Genomic DNA, 23945 nt, shown 5'->3' with positions numbered 1-23945 from the left:
AGGGTCAAGGCTGAGGTGAAAGGGACCAATGCTGGACACTGGGGACAGTCTCCATTCTCCTCAGTGTCAGAACACACTGGCAGGTACCATTATCTACCTTTAAATAAGATAATATAAAAAGTTGCCTGTACTGTGCAAGGAACTAAGCAAACATTAGATGATTTCCACAGTGAAAGGGTGGGTGTGGATGTTCCTGGCCAGGTATTTCATCTGGTCCCCCACCATGATTGTCTTCTTCAGCTTCCCAGTGGTGGTGACGAAGCTGATGTCACTCAGCTCAGACCCACCCTTCCATCCTTTACTCTGTGACTCTGGGGCCAGGACTCTGCATGCCAGTTCTCTGTGGCCAGCTGGCTCCAGCTCAGGCTCTGTCCATAAGGGGCTGGGAGTGGGCCTGCTCCTTCCCCGCCGCTTCCTGTTCCTGTGAGCATCACTCCAGCAATGACTCTCCACCTTGCCGTGACAGTTCGTTCCCATGGCAATGTGTCCCAATTTCTAGTTGTTTCCACACGTCCAACACCAGTCTCAGAGATACCAGGCAGTCACCCCTCATTGGGGGTCTGGGCCTCAGCTCTGCAGGCCCGTTTCAAGCCTCTAAGTGACTGGAACCCCCATCTCTCCCCTTTGCTCTCCAGCCACAGAAATGTAGCTGCTTCCTGCCCTTCTTTACCTTGATACTCTCTTTTTGCCTTTTCAGCCTCCCATACCTGCCTCACCTAGTGCCTAGATTAAATTCCCTCTGTTAAAATAACTGGAGTGGTTCCTGTGTTCCTATTGAGACTGATCAGTACACGCCCTCAGAGGCATTGCTTGGGATGCCCACCAGGGTGTATCCTTGCCTGGCTGGGCTGCTGAATGGAGGAGGAGCCTGACCTCGGAAACTCTGTGAGCAGCCCCAACAAGTCAACGTCTATGGTGAAGGGACTCTGTGCTCACAGGAAAATTCTCCTAATCTAACGTAACATTTATAAACAAACTCACTCCAGGAGGGAGGGTTTAATTTAAGAAAGCCAGTAGGGACCCTAAATCTTTTCATCCCAATGAAAGCTGTCAGAGCCCGTTAGCATCAGAGCTAGTCAGGTGGCCCCAAAGCTGCTGTCTGCCCAGCAGCCGTCCCGTCACCAAGGAAACCGCACGTCAGAGCAGAAAGCGATGAATAGGGCCCCCAGGAACCAGCCTGAAACTCAGTCGTCTGACATGTTGTCATTATCAGCTCTGCTGAAATGCAGCATCTCCAGCAAGAAAGATTCTCTGAAACTTCTCTGCCTCCATCCCCCGGTCTTCTGTCTCCCATATTGAGACTATGCCCACTTCTGAGAAAGACACACATGCAGGCAGGCAAGACAGATAACAAAAACAGCCCCTTGCTTCCTCAACAAAGATAAGGCATACTGTCTGCTACACTGACACCAAGACTAGTATTGTTAGGACACCCCCATCTACCTCTGCAGACCCAAATGACTCCTGGTCACCTAAGGCCCCTGAGCGGTCATGACGTCTGTCCCCAATCCTGCACAGCAGTACCAGGACAGCACATTCCATAATGATCCTTTCCTCTCTTGGAATTGATGTTGTCACCACCCTGCGAATGATTACTCTATCTTATTAATGGCTGATAACTTCAAATGTGACAAGAGGATTTACTCACTCATCCAATCATACCATAAATATTTACTGAGCTCCTCCTGTGTGCCTGGCCCCAGGCTAGGCACTGAGGTTAATAATCACTTTGTAGTCATGGATGGAGCCAAAGGACACAGGATGGTCAGAGGGGGCAGTTTTGAGAAGGGGACATTATCAGCTGTGTTCCAGGTATCCACTGCTATGTAACAGACCACTACAAAACTTACTGGCTCAAACAATGACAGCAATTATTTTCTCACAAATCTACAATTTAGGCAGGGCTTGGTGGGGGCAGTGTGTCTCTGCTCTACCCAGCATCATCTGGCGCAGCTTGGAAGCTAGGGACCGAACCCATCTAAATGCGTCCTCATTTACATGTCTAGTGGTTGCTGCTGGCTGTTGTCAGGGATCTCAGCTGGGCTGTCAACTGAGACACCTGCATGTGACCTCTCCATGCGGCTGCTTGTCTTTTTCACAGTATGGCGACCAGGTCCCAAGAGTGAGCCTCCCAAGGAAGAACTAGGTTGGAAGCTGTATCATCTTTTTTGACCTAGTGCTAGCACTTACACAGAGTCAATTCTACAGCATTTTATTCATGAGAAGCAAGTTGCTAAGACCAGTCCATGTTCAAGGGGAGGGGAATTAGATTCTACCTTTTGATAGGTTAAAGTCTAAGAATTTGTAGACGTGTTTAAAACCATGACAAGCTATGACTAAAAGAAACAAATCAGTGGAAGAGCATTCCAGGAGGTCCTAGTGTATAAAGGCCCCAAGGGTAGAAAAGTGCGCCGAGTTCAAGGCAATGAAAGGCCAGCAATGCTGGAGCACAGTGAGCAAAGGCGGATGTATGGGATGAGGTTAGAGGGACAGAACCGTATTAAGCAATTGTAGGAGTTTGGATTTTATTCTAGGTGCAGGGGAAGCCATTGAAAGATTTAATATTTAAATTCACATCTTGAAAGGAAGGATTCTGCAGTTGCTACATGGAGAATGGATTGAAGTGATAGAGGAACAGGGAAAACCTGTTAGGACATTACTGGAGAGGTCTGGAGGAGGGATGATCATGGCTTGGACTAAGAATGTTGGCACTGGAGATGAAGATAAGTAGATACCCTTGAGAAAAGGTGGGAAAATGGAATTTTTTAATAGACTGGATGTGAGAGTGAGGGAAAGGAAAGTAGGCAAGAAGGACTCTCAGGTTTCAGGTTCGGGCATCTGTGTATATAGTGGAGCCACTTCCTTTGATTGGAAGACTAGGGGAGGAACTTGTTGATATGGGTGATAAAATTTTGAGTCTATTTTTAAGCACTTAAAGTTTGAGATGTTTGTGAGATATACCAGTGACAATGAACATACAGCTGGATATATGATCTTGAAACTCAGTGGAGAGTATGAAGCTAGAAACATAAATTTGGGAATCATCAGCTTACAGATGGTATTTAAAGCCATGGGTCTGGATGAGATCACTTGGGGATTCTAGAGTAAGCAAGGGTATGAAGATTTAGCCCTAGAAAGAGTAGCCTGCAAAAGAGACCGAAGAGTGGCCAAAAAGGTAAGAGGGAAATCAGGGCATTGGATGTTACAGACACAATGAGAGGAGGCTTGGAAAGAGTGAATTCAGAAAGAAAGAATTGGTCTAAAGCTTCTCCAGGTCTGAAATGTCTATGTTTTTATGAATGTCTCAAATCCCCTCAAGCTGGGAAATTCTGTGTCTCTGTTGCATCTTTGAAAAAACAAACTTCCTGATGAATTTTTGAGACCACAAAAAAATAATTCTTGACAATGAGGAATTTTGTATCTGGGCCTTAAAGTAATCATGAATGAGGTCAAGCCCAGACAAAAATGAGGATCCCTGGAGGGAAGCTAGGGCATAAATAGCAGTGGCAAAATACGTGGGGGGATTTCTGATTCCAGTAGAGCTGGTTTAGTCATGGCAGACCCCAAGGTGACTAGGGATAAATGGCAGCTCCTGTCTTTAGATAGCAATCTGTGTGGACCCCAATTCTTGTTTTCTTCCCTTTCGAACACTGTCTGAATCTGCATTCTATGTGCAGGGTTGACTTGTTAGGTCAAGGCACTCCAAATTTGTGTCAATGGAGTCATCTGATGGTTCTTGGCTGGACCCTGGTCTGGGAGGGCAGTCTGGCAATTGGATTGCTTCTGCTGGCTGGTGTGGGATTGCGTGAGATTGGGTCGCCAGAATGGCACTGACACACTGATTTAGGGTGACTCTCACATCAGACACAGCGCAAATTCAGTGCACTGGGCTGCTGCTGATCCACTGCCAACAGGCGGACTTGAGCTGTATGTGTGGGCCCATCTCACAGCTTTCACCTGTCCGTGTTCCAGCATAGTGCCATCTCTGACTTTTAGCACTCAAAGGTGTGGGATAGTGGCAGGCATCCTTTACCCTGTATACTCCCTTGCCTCTTGGGGTCATCACACCCTGTCCTCCACAGGCTTCATACCACCTATCAGGAAGGCCTTCAAGCATGCCTATGCATATCTCCTTTGAGGGCTTTTAAGACTGTTGCTTTGCCGCGCCAACAGGTTTTTCCAACCAATGTCATCTCTTGCCTCCAAATGATATGGTCATGCTGCGCTTTCCCAAGTCTGTCTTGAAGCTATGCCCAACAAGGAATGGACATTCCTTATGTGAATGAGACTGTTTTTCTTGTTCTTTCCATGTCTTCTTGCCTTTCCTCCTTGTTAATAGTGGTGTGTGGACGCAGGTGTACAGGCAACAACTGGAAGTGATCATATTCTAAAAATGTAGTGTGATTACAGCCTAAAGAATTAAAGAGAATACATGGTTCGAAGACATGTTCTATTCTAACACTATAACATTCCAATCAGAAAATTTAACATAATCAGAAAATGGATTGTCATTCATATTTTTCTGCATATTTTGGGTAAAGCTTACATTCTTGGTCATCAATGAAGCACAGAGACAACCTTTGATAGAGTGATTGAAAGCCAGCATGCACAGCTGCTGTGATGGATGATGCAATGTCCTAAGTAATGATGCAATCAGCATCAAAAAAAATGGTGTTAGAGAACGGCAGAGGCACAATGAAAACCCCAAACAAAAAAACCCAACCCTAAAACAGTCTTGTTTCAATACAAACAGGTTTCAAAGCATGACATTGTGAGCAGTAACAGCGCTCCTGCCTTTTTCTTGCTGCGAGAGAAAGAACATTAACCAAAAGAGCAAGAAGAGATATTTCTTGCATCTGAACAGAAGTACTTGGTGCCTGGACTCTATAAAGAATCTTCGTGTGCAGCGATAGAACAGTAAACAATACGTAAGTCCCTCTAAGCTCCTGATGATTCTAAATCTTCATTGATAAATGTCAACATCTCACATGGGCCCATAAATTTTAAAATACATTTTTTTTGAATTGCATTTTGAAAATCAAATTGTTTAGACAGACAAGGGCCCTGAAAAATTACCTTTCCAGGGTTCTGCCTACCAGCGGTGCCCCAGGTCATTGGTGATCTTGATAATGGTCTCGGTGGACTGGCGGTGATAAACACCTCATTGGAGTAAGTGCAAGAGGGACTGAGAAGAGAAAAATTGGAGACAATGAATACAGACTAAGTTTTAAAAAGACTTTTGCTGTAAATTAGAGGCAAAGAAATGAGGCAGAAGTTAGAGGGGTGTGTGGGGTGAAGAGTCTGCTTTTTTTTTTTTTTTTAGGTGTATGCTGATAGAAATAGTTCAGCAGAGGGAGGAAAAGTCGATGCTGTAGGGGCGAGAGCAGTTTCCTTGAGTAGGCAAGAAGGGATGGGAGTCTAATGGAGAGAGGCCGTGGGGCTGGCTGTGGAGTGGACCCGGGCAGCTCAGCCTAGCAGCAGGTAGGAAGGCAGGGCATGTGGGTGCAGGTGCTGCCAGGTGTGTAGGTGTGGTGAGTGGGCAGAAGCTCTCTTCTCAGTGCTTCTATTTTCTCCATGAGACAGGAAGTGAGATCATCATCAGAGAGAGTGCGTGGATGGTGAGAAGGTGGTATGTGTTTGAGGAAGCACCACCTGGGTGAGCAGGCCAGGGAAATGCGGCAGGATTGCTGGCTGCCCTGGTACCAATTTGAGACTGACAAGACTAGTGAGAGCAGTCAGTCTGGTTTTTGTTATTGGTGTTGTTTTCTCTTTTCACACACAGCTGCATGGGTGGGTGTCAGTGTAGAACAGGCAGAGGATTCGATTTAACCAGGGTTAACGTGCTGTTATCAGTCCACTGCCTCTCAGCTCCAACTCCAACTTCATTGCTTGTTGGTGCTGTGGGAACGTCTCTCCTTGGCCAGGTGATACGATGTTAGGCTTCATCGGTAGAGGGTGCTGGACGAAAAAGGGGGCATTTCCTGGTTCCACTGTGCTTTCTCCGGAGCAGGCTTTTGTAATGCATAGTGGGGGGCAGTGTGCAACAGCTCTTCAAAAGGCAATTCTCAAAGCACCCAGGAGGTGACTTGCCAGCAAGTCTTGCCGGCAGGCACCTCACAAAGACTTCACTGCTCAGTGACTCATGGCCATACCCTCTCCAACAAGGTTTTGATTTCAGCTCTGGTGCTAAGGCTGCTCTCCCATGTTCATTCCATCCTTGGGTTTTCTGCCCCAACCCTGGGGGTGGTGGCTGCTCCCTATCCTTGTGATTCCTCTCTTTATTAGAGTTCTCTTTACATCTTAATAGTCGATGCAGGTTATAGTTAGTAATTTCTTATATTAAGCTTTCATTTCTACTCCTTTCCTTGGTACCATCTTAGCTTCAGAAATAAAGAAGAGCAACAAAAATACTCCAAGACTTCATCACATTTTCAAAACTCTGAGTCTCACTCATTTAATCCCTAGTTCCCAAGGAGATGATTGTCACATTGACACGGAGGGGAGTGCATTAACAATGAAGTAACAGCCATGGTGGAGAGAAAGGCTGATCCACATGAGGACTTCGAGAGTGCTGGTATATCAGCAGACCTTTAGGAGTTCTGTTTACTTGAGTAAAATTGGCAGAGAGGATACTGATGCTGAGGGTGGACCCTAGAACACTAGTGTATTAGTTTTCTGCCATAACAAAGTACCTGGGTCTGAAGGTACTTTATAACAAAATAAACTGGGTCTGAAGGCTAGACATCTGAAATCAAGGTGTTGGCATGGTTGATTCAGTTGCCATTAATGATGTGTGTCTTCCTCAAGTTTGTATGCTGAAGCCCTAAACCCTAGTACCTCAAAATGTGACCTTCTCTGGAAATACAATCTTTAGAGAGGTGACTGTTTTTGGAGACAGGGTCTTTAACAGAAATAAGTAAGGACAAATGAAGTCATAAGGGTGGGGCCCTGATCTGATGGATTAGTGTCCTTATAAGACAAAATACCAAAGAGCTCTCCCTCTCTGTGCAGGCACAAAGAGGTCACACACAGTGAAAAGGTAGCTGTCTACAAGCCAGGAAGAGAGTTCTCACTAGGAACCAAATCAACTGACACCTTGATTTTGGATTTCTCAGCCTCCAGAACCATGAGAAGTAAATTTCTGTTGTTTAAGCCACCCAATCTACAATATTTAGTTATAGCAGCCCAAGCAGACTAAAACAATTGATTTAAATTATGTCTTCCCCATTAGAAATCAATTTCCCCAATATCATCTCTATTTCCCCAATATCACCAGTGCCTGGCATGGTGCCTCTCATATGGTGGGCACTCAATAAATATTTGTTGAATGAATGGTTAGTAAATCAATGAGATGAGAAGTGTTAGTCTCCTCATTTTATAGTGGAGAAAACTGACAGATATGAAAAGATACTTAATAATCACAACCCAGAGACACAAATGGCATTTTATTAACTGAAATTAACTAAAAGCAGGCCAAGATCAAAGAACATCTTCAGGTGCCAATTACATTAGGAGTTGGTGTAGCTGGTTAGTGAAAAGGGTCATGTATGCTCTGAATTCACTCTAGTATCCTTTCTCTAATCTGGATCAGAGATTTGCCAATCCACATCTGGTTCTTTCCCTATACATCAATGCTCTCAGAGTCAGCAGACAGATACAAAGCTGAGAGGAATTTCATTGCAAAGACAGTGTAGGGATATCAGGGGATGAAGATTTGGTCATCTCCTGATACCTCATACGGTGGCATTCCCTCTGCCAAGGGTCTGGTCCCCACCCTGTATGTTTAGAAACTGGATCTGTCAGCATACTGAATGTGGATCCATCTCATTGCTCTCTTATTAATTAAGCTCAGAGAGCAGATGCATGAAACCAGAATGTCTACTTAACAATTCACAAGAGGATTAGAACCACTTCTGTGTCTCCACATGGCTGGCACATTCTTTCACTGAAGACAGACCTCTGAGGAAGGCAAATTGTCAGAAGGTTGCTTAGTGAGTGAGCCTGGAATCCAAATAAGGGGAGCAAGTTAGATGATTCAAATTTTTAATGGCATTAAGCTGGGAAAGCCTGACACTGCTATTTTTTACTATAGGAATGGTCATACCAATGGTACCAGAATATTCATAGCTGTCAGCTGAGGGGCCATCCTCTAGTGGGCATTTCTTAAAAGGGCTCTGCTGAGATTCACCATCATGATGCTCTTTTTTCTATGCTCTCATGGCCAACCAGCCTTGCATTGATGGCCCTTTTATTTATTTTTGAAAGATTTTATTTATTTATTTGACAGAGAGATAGCAAGAGCAGGAACACAAGCGGGGTGGGGGGAGGGGAAGCAGGCTTGCCGCCAAGCAGGGAGCCCGACTTGGGACTTGATCCCAGGACCCTGGGATCATGACTTGAGCCAAAGGCAGACGCTTAACGACTGAGCCACCCAGGTGCCCTTGATGGCCCTTTTAATCTTTCTCTTTGCTTACACTTTCAGACTTATTCTGTTTCCTTAAGATGACTTTGTATCTCTTCTGATCTGTTTCATGTAGTTGTAGAGCTTATTTCTCAGAGCATAACTTTATTTCCTTAATTTACACACACTAGAGGGAGGCCTCACCAAGTTCCTCAATAGCCACACAGGTATCTTCTATTATTGTAATTTTACCTTACTTCATTCAAAATATATATTTGAGGGCACTTATCAGAGACCCTTTATCCCATCTTTGAACTATGCTAAATTACTTTCTCCATTTATAATTTTCATCTTAATTACCACTTATTATTAATTGGCTCATTAATTCTTCTTGGGCACAAGATTACATAAGAATTGTGTAAATGGCAGGGCACCTGGGTGGCTCAGTTGGTTAAGCAGCTGCCTTCAGCTCAGGTCATGATCCCTGGGGATTGAGTCCCGCATTGGGCTCCCCGCTTGGCAGAGAGCCTGCTTCTCCCTCTCCCTCTGCCTACCTGTGCTCTCTCTCTATCTGTCAAATAAATAAATAAAAAATCTTTTTTTAAATTTTTTTTATTTTTAAAGATTTTATTTATTTATTTGAGAGAGAGAATGAGAGACAGAGAGCACAAGAGGGAAGAGGGTCAGAGGGAGAAGCAGACTCCCCGAAAAAATCTTTAAAAAAAAAAAAAAGAAAAGAATTGTGTAAATGGCAGTGAGGGCAATCCTGAGACAGAGTACTTTTCTTTCCATAATGGTAAATCCCTGTTACAGTCACCTTTAGGTTATACAGAAAATACATAAACACATGGTTATGGTCTATTTCCAAACAGATTTACTTAAAAAAAAAAAAAAGTGGCAGGCTGGACATGGACCCCAGTCTATAGCTTGCTGGGCTCTGATTTGTATTATCAGTTTGGTCCAGAAAGGCACATGGGTTCACAGTCTCTAGTCTAGTGGAGGCAACCCTTATACATGTAGGTGGCAGGTTTAGCATAGTTGTGTACAGGTGCCGTTTGTGTAGATTTTCAACTGCGCAGGGGTGTTGGTGCCTCTAACCCCCACATTGCTCAAGGGTCAACTGTACTAGAAACCCTTGGTAGATATTTTCAAATAACAATTCTCTCTCCAGGTTCTGACATGCTTCCTTAGGGGATAGCAATTCTAGATGACCCACAGCTAATGATTCATTCATTCACAAATGTACATTTGTTAAAGCAACCAGATTAGGCCCAAGATGGAGTTGCTCATGATAAGTCCCATGTCAGCAAATCAAAACTTAACTAGTTTCTATGCGTGGTTCTTCTAGAAAAGGAGGGCCTAGGTCAACCAATCAATGCTTGCCTGATCAGCATAGGTTATCTAACCAGGCTCTAAGACTTCCCTTTCCTCCATATACGGAAACTAACTCTGCTTTAACCAATCAGCAAATGTCCTGTAAAACTTCCTTAATCCTGCTCACTTTGTTCTATAAAAATCTCTTTGACTTGTACAGCTCTTCAGAGTGGCTTTCTATCTATCTGCTGGGTTGGATGCTACCCAATTCATGAATTGTTGAATAGAGCCAGTAAGATCTTGAATATTGACTCAGTTGGATCTTGCTCTTTAATACAGTGTTACAAACAAGACAACAGGCCCAAAATGGAGTCACTAATGCTAAGCCCTACATCATCAGACCAAGACACTTTTGGTTCTTCCAGAAATGGAATCTTAGTCAATCAGGAATCGTCTGATCAACACCAGTTAAGTAATATGCCTGATAGATCCCTGCCATCTCCTAAAGGGAAGTGAGCCGAAGGCAGGTGCTTAACTGACTGGGCCACCCAGGCACCCCGTGATTCCCCCTTTTAACACGACTTAGTGCCTTTCACGGCTCATAGTCAAGAACTCCTGTGTGGTCTAAATAAACCTCTTCCTATTAGTCATAGTAAAACCAGGGAAAGGAGGATGGAGCTGGGCCAAGTGGTAAAATACACAACTAATGAGGAAAAAAAAATAGGAACTGGGGGGAGAAAAAAGAGAGGAAGAGGAACAAGTGGAAGAAAGGTAGGGAAAATATGGATAACAGAGAAAACTGGGAAGAGAGAAGGGTTGAAGAGAATCCTTCTGGAAAGCCAATTTGACTGGACCCTTCAGGAAGTCTAAAGGGATTCCTGTCCCCACAGTGTTCATTTATTGTGTTAATTCAGAATTCAGGCAGTCATTAGTACTTAACTGCTTTGACATTGTTAGGATATTTGCTCCATGAAGTGTTCCACTGCAAGCGGACACAAGAATCTGGCCGTGCTTTTATGAATTTTGTGTGGCGCTTTCCCTGTGCAGGAGTGTCCACAAATGTAATCGGAAGGGGGACTCAGGACTGAGGTCCCAAAGGAAGGTGTACTGAAATTTTCAGTGACACAACCCCATTTCTGAAGGTTTTTATTTTTTAAAGATTTTATTTATTTATTTGACAGAGAGAGACACAGTGAGAGAGGGAACACAAGCAGGGGGAGTGGGAGAGGAATAAGCAGGCTTCCTGCCTAGCAGGGAGCCCGATGCGGGGCTCGATCCCAGGACCCTGGGATAATGACTGAGCCACCCAGGTGCCCCTTCTGAAGGTTTTAATCTCGGTCAAGCCTCTTGTTCTGTTCTAGGGGAGCGTCTGCTAATCCAGTCATGTAGAGTTTACTACATCATTGATGCATGCAGATAGATACTACTAATTTAACCTCATCTTGGCTTGACTGCATTCTGATGTGGGTAAATTAACCACCTTGTGACTTAACTTCCTCAACTGTAAAAGTTAAAATATTAATTACTCCAGAAAGGGTATTATGAGAATTGTTACTCAGTACATAAATACATAAATGTAAAAGCAATTATAAAAGCATGAACCATGTACATAGGAAATGCTAAAAAATGTGAGCTATTAGAACTGACTTAGATTAAAACTGTTACTGCAGGGCGCCTGGGTGGCTCAATTGGTTAAGCGATCACCTTTGGCTCAGGTCATGATCCCAGAGTCCCAGGATCCAGTCCCACATCGGGCTCCCTGCTGAGCGGAGAGTCTGCTTCTCCCTCTGACCCTCTCCCCTCTCATGCTCTCTCTCTCTAATAAATAAATAAAATCTTAAAAAAACCCACACAAAACCTGTCACTGCAAATATGAACTGTTTCTATGCCAGGTTCAAACTTTGCTGTGGGGGCTAATCAGGGGTGGTGTTTATTCTGAGATACTCTTTTCAGGTGTCTGTGAAGTCAAAACTATTTTCTAACAATACTAAGAGGTTATTTGCCCTTTTCATTCTCATTTCTCAAGAAGATGCAGAGGAATTTCCTGATCTGTGAGAAAAGTGGTAACGTTAACATACAGAAGCAGCTAGAGAATCCAATGGTCTTCTATTAAAGCCATTCATTAAAGAGAATTTTCTCATTAGACTTTTTTGAGGGGAAACTTGTTATAAAAATGTTATTTATGATAACGTGCATTAGTTATCTTAAACAAAATTCTGAAACTTTTAATTTCGAACACAATAAATATAAACTAGAGAAACAAAAGCTCTTTGGGGTCCTCAGTAATTTCTAAGAGCATGAAGGGAGCCTGAGAACAAAAAGTCTGAGAGCCAACGCTCTGCTGCAACTCACGACTGAACAAGCGTGGACGGCTTGTGATCGACACAACTTCATACTTCACAGCCTCTATGCTTTTTATTTGTGGTTTCCTGTCAGGACTGAAATTCTTCGATTTCTGCCTGCCAAGGTCCTACCTCCTTCTAGGGCATCTTGTTCACCTTGCAACCGGTCCAGATCTCGCGCCCCTCTCGGTACCCTCTTTCTCGCACGCTGGATCTCTCCCGGGGACATCTGGGCCTCGCACGGGCACCTGCCCTTCTCAGTCTTGTCTATCACTCGCTTATCTCTTGACTGAGACTCTTGCAGGCTGGGTCTGGGTTTCTCCACACCAAGGAGCTCCTCCCGGCACTAGCCCGGCTCAACCACATTCAGGCACTGGAGGACGGTGTTTGGGGTCAACTAGGCCCGACGGCGCTCACCAGGACCTGGAAAAAAGTCCACGCGAGCGTAGCGGCGGCGAAGCGCAACAGCGGACAGAGCCGCCACGCCCAGCGCCGGTCCCCGCCCGCCCGAGCGTCCAACCGCGTAAAGGGTGGAGCCACGCGGCCACAGGGGGCGTGGCCCCCAGCGCGCGCGGGAAAGGGGCCGGCGCCGCATGCGCGCGCACAGTCGGCGGCCGCGCGCAGCACGCTCGGGGCCCGGATGGCGGCGGCGGCGGCGGCTGGAAGCGGAACGCCCCGGGAGGAGGAGGGGCCCAGTGGGGAGACGGCGGCTCCGCAGCCCCAAGCCCCGACGAGTGTGCCCGGGGCTCGTCTCTCGAGGCTGCCTTTAGCGCGAGTGAAGGCTTTGGTGAAGGCGGACCCCGACGTGACCCTCGCGGGACAGGAAGCCATCTTCATTCTGGCACGAGCCGCGGTGCGGCGGGAGCGTCAGGGCCACACGGGGTTGCGGGGCGGAGAGGTGGCGAGGGGCGGGGCCTCAGGAACCTTCCGGGAGGCGGGCCGTAGCGGCGACTGGGGTGGCTTGGGGACGGGGCAAGCGAGGGAGGAGGAGGGCCTGGACTGGGTGTGCGTAGCGTAAGGAGGTGAGTGAGGTTCCGGGCGGGATTCTGAGACGTAAGTGTAGGAGGGAAGACTGGGAGCAAGAGTCACATACCTGCAGTAGTTTTATTTGTTTGTTAACACCTGCCTCGTCGTAAGGGCTTTGGACAACAACTTTAAGTGGTATTTCGAGTGTCTAACGTAACTTGTAGGAGTGTCAAGTGAATGAGTGGGGTGGATTTACAAGTGAGGGATGAGGGACGTGTCATGGACTACCGGGGTAGGCGGAAAGGGAATAATAGGCCCTCATGAAATCCAGGACTGAGCACGTCTCTAGAGCACCCCTCACTCCCCTCCCATCACTCAAATAGCGCTCACAAGAATTGTGCTAGAACCTATTGATTCAATTCTCCTTGCTCGCCTCACAGGAACTCTTTGTGGAGACCATTGCAAAAGATGCCTACTGCTGTGCTCAACAAGGAAAGAGGAAAACCCTCCAGAGGAGAGATTTGGGTAGAATGTCACTGTGGTATTCGGTACCTGGGGGCAAAGAAGGGAGGGCTGGGGGAGGCTTCCCTCTCACTGGGGGAGAAGCCACCTCTGTAAGGTGAGAGGTGCTACAGGTTCTCTCCCTATGTTTTCTGTTGGACTGGCACAGTGATAGAAAATCCTAACCTTTAGAGTCCCTATGCTTTGGGTGGCTGGAGAGGTGGTGGGGTAGGCAATGAAAGGAGTCAAAGCTGACTAGACCCCTTTATACCTTTTGCCATGTTGTACCAGTCTTGACACTTCTTTTTCATCCAGAAACTGGGGGTTTAATTTCTGCCTCTTTAGTTGGTAACCCTTGCGCATGTGTAGGCTTTTGTATACCTTAATCCCACTTTCCCTTCTATTTTGCTACGCTCTCCTTTGATGACTTTCAGAGCAAAAAGGTTGTCTCCACTGAACAGGGTTTACCTAGAGTTTTCCTACTTTTGTAGAGAGACAGCTGCTATGTAAGATTTGGTGGTGGAGTAGAAATGGATCTCATGACAACAGGGGACAAAGTTTATATAAATGCCCTTATTTGCATAAAATGTCATGCCCTTTATTATGTGAGTTGTGGTTTTTTAAAGGGGTTGATGTCCAAATGACCAGACTTAGTCAGATGTCCTTTTACTCTGTGTTTCAGATAATGCAATAGAAGCTGTGGATGAATTTGCTTTTCTGGAAGGTGAGTTCTCTGTCAATGGGTAATCATTTCCACCTGTCTATCCCATGCTAATGATATGAGTTCAGAACCTTATAAAACTGCTATTTGGTTCTTAGGGATAATTCTTTCTCCCTACTTTCTATTAAGTTGGGAAAAACTAATATGTTAAATCTAGTGAGATTTAGCAATTCTAATTCTCTTGGGTAACTAGAACTTTTTCTTGAAAATTGCTGATTATAAAAAAATGAGAGGGAATATATAAAGATCCTAGTGGGGTTAGGTGGATGGAGAAGTTTGTTTCCTACTTTGATCTCCATTCCCCTCATATAATGCTATATAATCTTCCCCTCATCATAATGCTAGAGATCAGAAGCAATTGCCAACATTTAAAGTGTTGCTTCTTGTTCTTTTTTCTTCTTCAACAGTCTGTATAAGGTGATTATTTTGCCACTGGGAGATTGTGTACTTGCCTGTGTCTGTCTGTTCTTAAGAATTTTGCATTAACTTGTGTACTAAGTCTGTCATTGAAGTAGAAAATACTTGAGATACCTTATTTTAGCTGTCTTCTCTTGGATGGTATCTATTTCTCCAATAATTCCTAAATCCGGTCAGCTTATTTTTCCCTGCACATATTCTGATTGAATATGAGACAACCATGCGCTTTCCGTTCATTCTCACCTTTACAATACCAGAGTGTTCACATTATCTCCTTCAAGCATCATTACCTTCAGAAATCCTTTCTGGATGTATTTATTTCACTATTTTTCTCTTTTGTTCTGTATATCAGCCTAGGCTTCTCACCCTTTTGATACATTTTTTTTTTTAATGTGTTTTAAGATACATTCCCATGGCTAGCTTCAAGTCTAGATTATTGAGTATTCTTTCAATTTGTAGATCTTTCTTAATCCTTTTTTTCTGTTTATTCATTTTTCTTAAAAACAACTTGTTAATTGCCTACCTGAGGAAGCAACTTCTTGTGACTGACTTCCTATCAGTTCTCCAAATATGTTCGGAGCCTACTTTACCTGCTCATCTTTAATTACCAACTTTTCAAAGAGTATATAATCAGACTTGTATTTTAAAGACTTAACACTACAGACCTGTGGACAATGAATTGGGAGGTGCCAGGAATAGAAGTGGAGAGATCTTATGTATTTTCTACTCTGGTCTCCACCATGGCATAGTACTTAGCTTAGATTTTTGATAAATGGTCCCTAAGTGGTGGCCGTATTCATTTTCATCTTTTGATCCAGTAATCTCAGTAATTGCATTCCTCTGCTCTGCCTACATTAGTAGACCTGAATTTTGGCCATTTTAGCAATTGTGGATTCAGTCAGTATTATATTTTGTACCTGGTAAAATGTTCTCATGTCCTTAGATATATATGCTCTAAGTAGAAAATTATTTTTTCTTTTTTAATCAAGGCAGTATCCATGCTTGAAAATCAGCTCTCTGATGGCTTACAATGAAATGCAGCTCCTGCTCCACACTCCTGTTGTTTGTGTTTAGCTTTTCAGGTGTTTACTTACATTTCTAAATAATATGCTTCATCCTTGATTTTTCAACTGCAGATGTTATCTGTTAACTTCCAGCTGTGATAAATGAAGATTTAGGTAACCTAACTCCATAAATCCCTCCATTCTGATTTTTGGGAAGTTATATCATTATTTTTAGTTCCTTTGTTACCTTTACAGTTTACGTAACATACTAAAATATCTATTTTGGGGCATCTGGGTGGCTCAGATGGTTAAACGTCTGCCTTTGGCTTAGGTCATGATCCCAGGGTCCTGGGATTGAGCCCTGCATCGGGCTCCATGCTAGGCGGGGAGCCTGCTTCTCCCTCTGCCTCTCTCTCTCTGATTCTCATGAATAAATAAATAAAACATTTAAAAAAATATCTATTTTTTTTGGTTAACTCCCCACTTTGGAAGGTATGACTATTAGTGGAACCATCCTTTCCCATTTTTTTTTTTAAAGATTTTATTTATTTATTCATGAGAGAGAGAGAGAGAGGCAGGCAGAGGCAGAGGGAGAAGCAGCTCCCCGTAGAGCAGATCCTGACGTGGGGCTCGATCCCAGGACCCCGGAATCATGACCTGAGCTGAAGGCAGATGCTTAACCGACTAAGCCACCAGGCGCCCCTCCTTTCCCATTTTTTAACCCACTTCTAGCTTTTACTTGGTGTCATCCATACTTGTACTTTGACATTGTGAAGACTGGTAACATATCTTGTTATCCTAGTTAAAATCTCCCATGCTTTACTTATCGGTTGAGTGTAGTAGTTGAAAAACAGTACTGTGAATAATTCTCCAAACATGGAGAACTTCCTCTACCTCTTCTGTTCTTTAATCTCTCATACAGGTGCCTCCCCTGTAGGCAACTGTTATTAGTCTCTTGTGTAATTTTCTGGATATTTTATGCAGATGAGTTTATGTATATTTTTTTCTAAGCCTTTCCTTAGGAACACAGATAACAAATATAAAGTCAATAAATAATAAAATGAACACCATTGCAACCACCAGCTAGGTCAAGAGATACAATAGTGTCAGCCTCCAGAAACTCCATATATATTTTTTTCTTCATCGTAGATCTTTCCATCCTCTTTCCTGACATAACAGTATCTTGACTTTTTGGTAATTACTTGATTTTCTTTATAGTTTTACCGCATAAGCATGCATCCTTAAACAGTAGGATTTGGTTTTATATTTTTTTGAATTTTCTAAAAATGTAACCAGACTGTATGCATTCATCGGTCATCTTCTGTCCTGGGGCTGTTTTCTTTTGTTAACACATTTATGAGATCCACCTGTGTGGTTGCACATATCTCTTGTTTTCTGTGCTGTATGGCATACCATTGTGTGACAGTATTACAACTGAACCATTTTAATGTGGGTATTTGGATAACTTTTCTTTCTGTTACAAGCAGTGCGCTATTGATGCTTTGTCTTCAGCTTGCCTTCTGCTCCCTCGTCACTGTGAACATTCTTACACATATTTCTCTAGGGATGTGTGTATATGTGTGTGGGTAAAATTACTGGGACATAGGATATGTATATCTCCCTCTTTTGCAGATATTGCTGAACTTCCTACATACCTGATTCACATTTCTACCTAGAGTGTATGATAATTCGCATTGCTCCTCATTCTCACCAACACTTGGTATTTGATTTTTGCCAATCTGGTAGAGATGTTAATGGTAATTGCATCGTACTTTTATTTTGCATTGCCCTGATTACTGGTGACATCTTTTCATATGCATGTCCATTTTCTGAGGTGGGGTGGTGTCTTATTTTTGTCCTCGTTATTTTGTCTTTTTCCATACCAATTTATAACTGTATGTATCTGTGATTATATGTGTGTGTGTGTGTGTATGCTTTTTTTTTATTTTTTCTGAATGTGAATCTTTTTCATCATATGGGAAGCAGATATCTTTTCCTGGTTTATGACTTGTCTTTTCACCCTTTAGGGTACCTTTTGATAAACCAGTTCTCAGTTAAAGGTAGTCAAATGTGTTAATTTTTTTTTATAGGTAATGCTATTTGTTTCCTGTTTAAGACTTTTTTTCCCTACACCAAGGTCATGAAGTCATTCTCCTATATGCTAAAATTTTTATACTTTTCTTATCTTTCCTAAAACCACAGTTGACTTTTTTGTGTATCGGACTGAGGTAAAGGTCTAATTTTTTTCTTATTATTTAGATAGCTACTTTTCCATATAATTTTCTCTGCCATGCTACTTTTGTGATAGATCAAGGCTGTTCCTCGATTTTCTGTTCACCTGTTGATCCGTTGTGTCTATTACCATGTCCGTACCACCCTGTATCAATTATGGTAGCTTTATCTGAAAGAACAGATCTTCCTACCTTGTTCTTTAAGTGTCTTGGCTATTTTTGATTCTTTGCATTTTCATGTATATTTTAGAATCTGCTTGCAAAATTCCACAGAAAAAGGATATTGATTGTGATTGCACTGAATCTATAGATTACTTAGGGGGAGAAACAATATATTTATAATAGTGAGTTTTTCAGTACATGAACATAGTATATTTCTCCATTTATTTAGATCTTTAATGTTTTTTTAAATAAAGTTTTTTTATTTTATAGGAAGAAATCTTGACATATTTTGTTAGATGCTTTCCTCTAAGTAATTAATTTGGATGCTCTTGTTATTCGCATCTTTCTAAGAAAAAATTAATTTTCATATGTTGCTAGTATATAGAAATATAACTGGTTTTATATCTTATTTTGTACCTAGCATCTTGCTCAACGCTAATTCTAATTTGTGTTGATTCTTTCGGATTTCCGTAGTTACATAGTAATACCCACTAATAGTGGCAATTTTGTGAAGTTTTCCCAATCCTTATCTTTTTCTTTTTTCTTTCCTTTTTTCTCGGCCAGATTTTCCAGTGTAGTGTTGAATAGATGTGCTGATAGCAGTCATCTTGATTTCAAAGGGAAAGCTTTCAGTGTGTCCCCATTAATTATACTTAACTCTGTGTTTTTTTGTAGATTGATTTTAACAGATTGCAAATGCTGTATCACTGGTTTTAAATTTTATTTATTTATGAAAATTTTATTTCAGAGCGAGAAAGTGTGCGCATGTGTGTGCATGCATGAGCGTGGGGGAGGGGCAGATGGCGAGGGAAAGCCAAACTCCCTGCTGAGCAGGGAGCCTGATGCGGGCTGGATCCCAGGACCCTGAAATCATGACCTGAGCGGAAGACAGCCACTTAACTGACTGAGCCACCCACGTGCCCCTGTATCACTGTTTTTAAAGAGAGATTGGCATTTTTTTTCCTATTGAATGTGAACCTCACAAATTAGTTGGAGAGTGTGTGTACCCTTTTTATGTGTTCTCTAGAAAACTTTGTAAGATTGGAAATATTTCTTATTTGTTTTTTTTTAGTTTAAATTTTTTTTAAAGATTTTATTATTTGAGAGAGCGTGTGCACGAGAGTGAGTGAGTGGGGTGAGGGGCAGAGGGAGAAGCAGATGCGGGGCTCCATCCCAGGACCCTGGGATCATGACCTGACCTGAAGGCAGACGCTTAACCCACTGAGCCACCCAGACGCCCCGTTATTTATTTGAATGGTAGAATTCACCAATGAAGTCATCTTGGCTAGAATTTTCCTTATGGGAAGATTTCTGATTAAATTTTTTTGGGTGATGCTGGAATCATTTTGGGTTTATTTTATTTTTTGAAGCAGTCCTGTCCTGTTTCCCCCTCGAATTATAGTTTTTCTAGGAATTTTACATTTATCTAAATTTTCAAATTTGTTGGCATGAAGTTCTTCATAGTATAGCTGACCCTTGAACAGCACAGGTTTTTTGTTTTTTGTTTTTTTTTAAATTTATTATTATTATTTTTTTAGTAATCTCTGCACCCACTATGGGACTCAAAATCATGAGCCCAAGATCAGGAGTGCATGCTCTTCTGCCTGAGCCAGCCAGGTGCCCCAAGGGGGCATTTTTTTTTTTTTTTTTTAAGTAGGCTCCATGCCCATTGTGGGGCTAAGTCGCATGCCTGGGGAGCCTGGGTGGCTTAGTCTGTTACGCGTCGGGACTCTTGATTTCAGCTCAGGTCATGATCTCAGGGTTGTAAGATCTGAGCTCTGCATGAAGCTCTCTGCTCAGCAGCTCTTCTGCTTGAGATTCCTCCCTCTCCCACTCACATGCACGCTCTTTCTCTTTCTAAATAAATAAAATTCTTAAAAAGAAAAAGAAAAAAGACTTGCATACCCTACTGACTGAGCCAGCCAGGTGCCCCAAACCACACAGGTTTGAACTGTGTGGGTATGTGGGGATTTTTTACAGTATAGCACTGTAAATGTATTTTTTCCCCTTATTTTCTTAATAACATTTTCTTTTTTCTAGGTTACTTTATTGTAATAATACAGTATATAATACACATAACATACAAAATATGTGCTAATCAGCTATGTTATTGGTAAGACTTTTGGTCAACAGTAGGCTACTAGTAGTTAAGTATTTGAGACTTTTTATAAGTTAACCATTGTTAACTTCTGGTAGTGCTTTTTGCCTTAAAGACTATTTTGTCTAATACTTCTAAAATTTTCCAGCTTTCTTTGTTAGTATTTGCATGGTATGTATTTTTTTTTATCTTTTTATTTTTACTTTTCCATATCTGTAAACAATATAATTGCGTTATTTTTTAAAATTTAGGCTGACAGTCTTTTTCTTTAACTGGAGCATTAGTTCATTTATGTTTAATGCAATTAGTGGTATATATGGGTTTAAATCTGCCATCTTTGTGCTTCCTATTTGTCCTATTTTATGTTTTATTTTTTTTTCAATTTTTTGCCCTTTCTAAGTCAATTTATTATTTCATTTTTTACCTCAAGAACTTACATACTTTATTCTTTTAATTGTTACTGTACAAGTTACTGTATGCATCCTTATTTTATCAGAGCCTAAAGATAGTACCATTATCTTGTCCTCAAGAAAATAAGATCTTAGAACTACTGTCTGTACAAGGCCCTCTTTCCCAAACATGCTATTATTGTCAGGCATTGTTGTTTTGTTTTTGTCAATTCACGTAGGGCATTGTTACTGCTGTATTATACAGGCAAAGATAGATGAATTTATCCACATATTTATATCTTTGCCTTTATATTTCTGCTTCTCCATTTGTGATCATTTTCTTTCTTTCTGAAGTAAATCCTTTAGAACTCCTTTAGTATGGGTCTCCTTTAGTATGGGTTTTTTGGAGGGTGGTGGTGGTGAAAAAGCCTTTATTTTCATTGTTGAGGGTATCTTGCTGAATATAGAATTTTAGGTGGAAAGTTATTTATCATGTTGAAGCTCTCATTCTACTGTTTTTTGGCTTCCATTGTTTCTGATGAGAAATCACTGTTACTCTGTTAATCTTTTGAAGCTAATTTGTCCTCTTTTGGTTACTTTGAAGATTTTATATTTGTCTTTGATTTTTCTTTAGTTTCAGTTGGATGTATCTACGTGCAGATTTCCCTCTCTGGTCTGCTTCTTAAATCTATGGATGATGTCTTTTATCTGTTCTGGAGAAGTCTCAGTCTTTTCAGATAATGGCTCTGCTTTGTTCTTTCTCTCTCCTTTCTCATTAGGATTCCCATTAAATGTATATTAAACCTCAATCATTATTTTGCCTCTCCATGCTTCTGTGTAGTTTTTTTCTGATCTCCCAGCTTACTGATTCTTTCTCTGGTGGTCTTGTATCCTTAAACTTTTCTGTTGATTTTTTAGTTTGTTTTGTTTCTGTATCTTCAGTTCTGTGAATTCCATTTGCTTATTTTTCAAATCTACTTTGTCACTTGTTATTGTATTCGCTCTAGATGTTTTGCAGCTTGTATTTTATTTCTTTAAACAAAGTAAGTGCAGTTGTTTTATAGTCTCTGTCCAGTCTAATATCCACAGCCTTTTGAGGCTGACTTTTTTTTTTTTTTTTTTGTGCCTGACTTGTTCCTGTTGATATTGTTTCATGGTCTTTTTTCCTCTTTATGCCTAGTTACCTTGGTGTATTGGTCATTGTACTTGAAAAAATTATTTGTTGGATAATTAGAGGCCTGTGTGATGAAACATTTCTCCAAAGATTTTCATTTGCTGCTGCAAGGTACCTAGGGGAATGTGTAAATTCAGGATCTCCTTAGTCCTAATCCAAGACTTGAGGATTCTTGGCTCACTGTGGTAATTAATATATGTGAACCCTGCCTGCAAGTCTGTAAGGGGGCTGATTTAATTCTAGTCTAGCTTTACTCTGGGGGGTATAGCCTTTTGGGATTACAGCTTTTTAAAAAATTCAACCTTTTCACTTGGGCAGAGTCAGATTTGACTCAGCCAGAATTTCTCAGTTCTGTCTTTTGGACTGGCAATGACCTCAGGGCAAAAGCAGATTTGGAGGCTGGGTTTACTTTGTGTTCTTGCTTTCTCTAGATCTTGGATTTCACTTTTATTGATGCCTCTTCAGTGCTTGGAGGATTTTTTTTTAAAAAATATTTCAGTCAGCTTTATCATTTGATCTCAGCTGGAATTTGCCTTTATCAAAAGAAGAAGCTGATTCTTTTTTTTTTAACTTAGAGTTATTTTTGCTTTGTTTTCTTATATGTTCTTTTCTCTGAATTATCTGTTTTCTAGGTTTGTTTTTTTAAATAAATTTTAGTTTTTCCTTGCATTTTGCAGTTTTTCATTCTGTTTAGAAATGAGGGAGTACGAAGGCTGTTTGGAAGCTGTGTATACGAAGGTGGTTTCTGCTTGGCACTTTTACTTTAGGGTGGGCAGAGGTGGGATCAGATGTTTTACTGGGGCCCCGAAAGCCTTACTGTGGGGAGCTGGCATTTTCAGAGGCTTTCTCTAGTTCTTCAGATAATTTATTTAGTTTATTGGAAGAGAGCCCTCTGATTTTTTTCCATTTAGCTTTAAGTGTTTTGTCTTCTGGTAACGCTCCAGGCTGGAAGGGTTATAGGGAAGTGGGGCCAACTGTTTCTCACGTGGACCCTCAGGTCATTAACCCTTTCTAGCCTGTGCTTCTTTTGTCGTTCCCGGTGTCTGTGTGGAGACTGTCCATGAGTCTCTTGGGCAGGTGGGCTCCCACCTCTGCTGCTCCTTCTAGTTGTTCTAGGCTTATGTTTTTTCCTGCTCTTTTATAAACATACTTCAATCAGATTTCTGTTATTCAGCTTTTTGTTGAAATCTCTTAACTGCTGATGGGCCCCATTCTCTGTTTAAAACCTTATTTCCTTTTGAATGGAATCTTGGATGGGAGGACATAAACTTGTGGGCTCAGTTCCCCCATCTTGAACTGGAAATTTATCAAAAGATTATAAACTTTTTGCTTAGAAAACTTACCTCATTTATTTTGTATCACGCTTTGTCTGGAATCTCCAAATACTCAACTAACACGGCAACCTCTTTGCCCTTTCCCTACTTCTAATTCTAACTCTCTGGACCAGTATGCTTAATTCCCAGCTGCCCAGTTTCTGTAGTGACATGTTTATCCTCTGAGATCTTTTGGATGGATATGCCTCAAAATGAGTATTTCAGTCTTAGAGATGTGCCAGTACCAGTGCAGCTTCCACTTGAACTTTGCCTGGTCTATTACACTCATCCAGTTCTTGAGGCACTTTGCTTTACATATTGCTCTTTGTTTTTTTTTTTTTTTAGGAACATTGGATTGATGGCTGAGCTCAGCAGTTTTGTGAGCTTTCACCTGCATCCTTTGGCCAGCCCTTCTGCAGGCCTCAGCTTTGAAGAACAGACTATTTGGAATATTGTACTCACATGCTTTTCCTGTTCTACCTTCACCTAAGCCGGGATAAGCAGAGATCTCACCTATTAGCTTTTCTCTACAAGGTCTTCCACTACTGTGTCTTCCATTTCAGGCTTGGATGCAGCCTCTATGGAGGCAGAGGAAAAGAAAATAATTTGTGTAGGTTGCTTAATGAATGATGAGGACTATAATAAAGGTCTCTGATCAATTTCAACCTAGTGTGTTTTATAATCTTGCCTTTGTTCTTGCCATGATGACTGGAGAGCCAGCATGTGCAGCCACAGACCTTCTGATCTTTCTTGCCATCTGTTTTAAACCTCAGTCCTTTGATTTATTTGCTTTCATTTGCTTTTTTCCAATATGTCACCAGAATGTGATTTCAGAACTTATGGGATATCACTTAAGGTCTTCAGAAGTTTAAATAAATGTGATCCTAGATTTAAAACCAGTTAAATTTTAAT

At 41.9% G+C, this 23945-nt stretch overlaps 1 protein-coding gene across 2 annotated transcripts; it reads left to right on the top strand.

Moving 5' to 3' along the window:
- The first annotated feature begins 12676 nt into the window (after positions 1-12676).
- Positions 12677-23698, top strand: POLE4 (DNA polymerase epsilon 4, accessory subunit). 2 transcript variants are annotated; one of them, XM_028116096.2, is made up of 4 exons: positions 12677-12910; positions 13464-13548; positions 14207-14248; positions 23379-23698. In XM_028116096.2, the coding sequence occupies exons 1-4, from the start codon at positions 12698-12700 to the stop codon at positions 23390-23392; spliced, it is 354 nt and encodes a 117-aa protein (XP_027971897.1). In that variant the 5' UTR covers positions 12677-12697; the 3' UTR covers positions 23393-23698. The 2 variants fall into 2 exon arrangements, with proteins under 2 accessions (XP_027971897.1, XP_027971898.1); XM_028116097.2 differs by having other exon boundaries at positions 13464-13571.
- The last annotated feature ends 247 nt before the right edge of the window (positions 23699-23945 follow it).

This window comes from Eumetopias jubatus, unplaced genomic scaffold (assembly GCF_037043125.1).
Source record: "Eumetopias jubatus isolate StellerSeaLion01/CBP00866 unplaced genomic scaffold, mEumJub1_p1.0 scaffold_9, whole genome shotgun sequence".
In the NCBI taxonomy this organism is placed as follows: domain Eukaryota; kingdom Metazoa; phylum Chordata; class Mammalia; order Carnivora; family Otariidae; genus Eumetopias; species Eumetopias jubatus.
The sequence above is the reverse complement of the archived record's forward strand: the minus strand, read 5'-3'. Positions and strand labels throughout refer to the sequence as shown.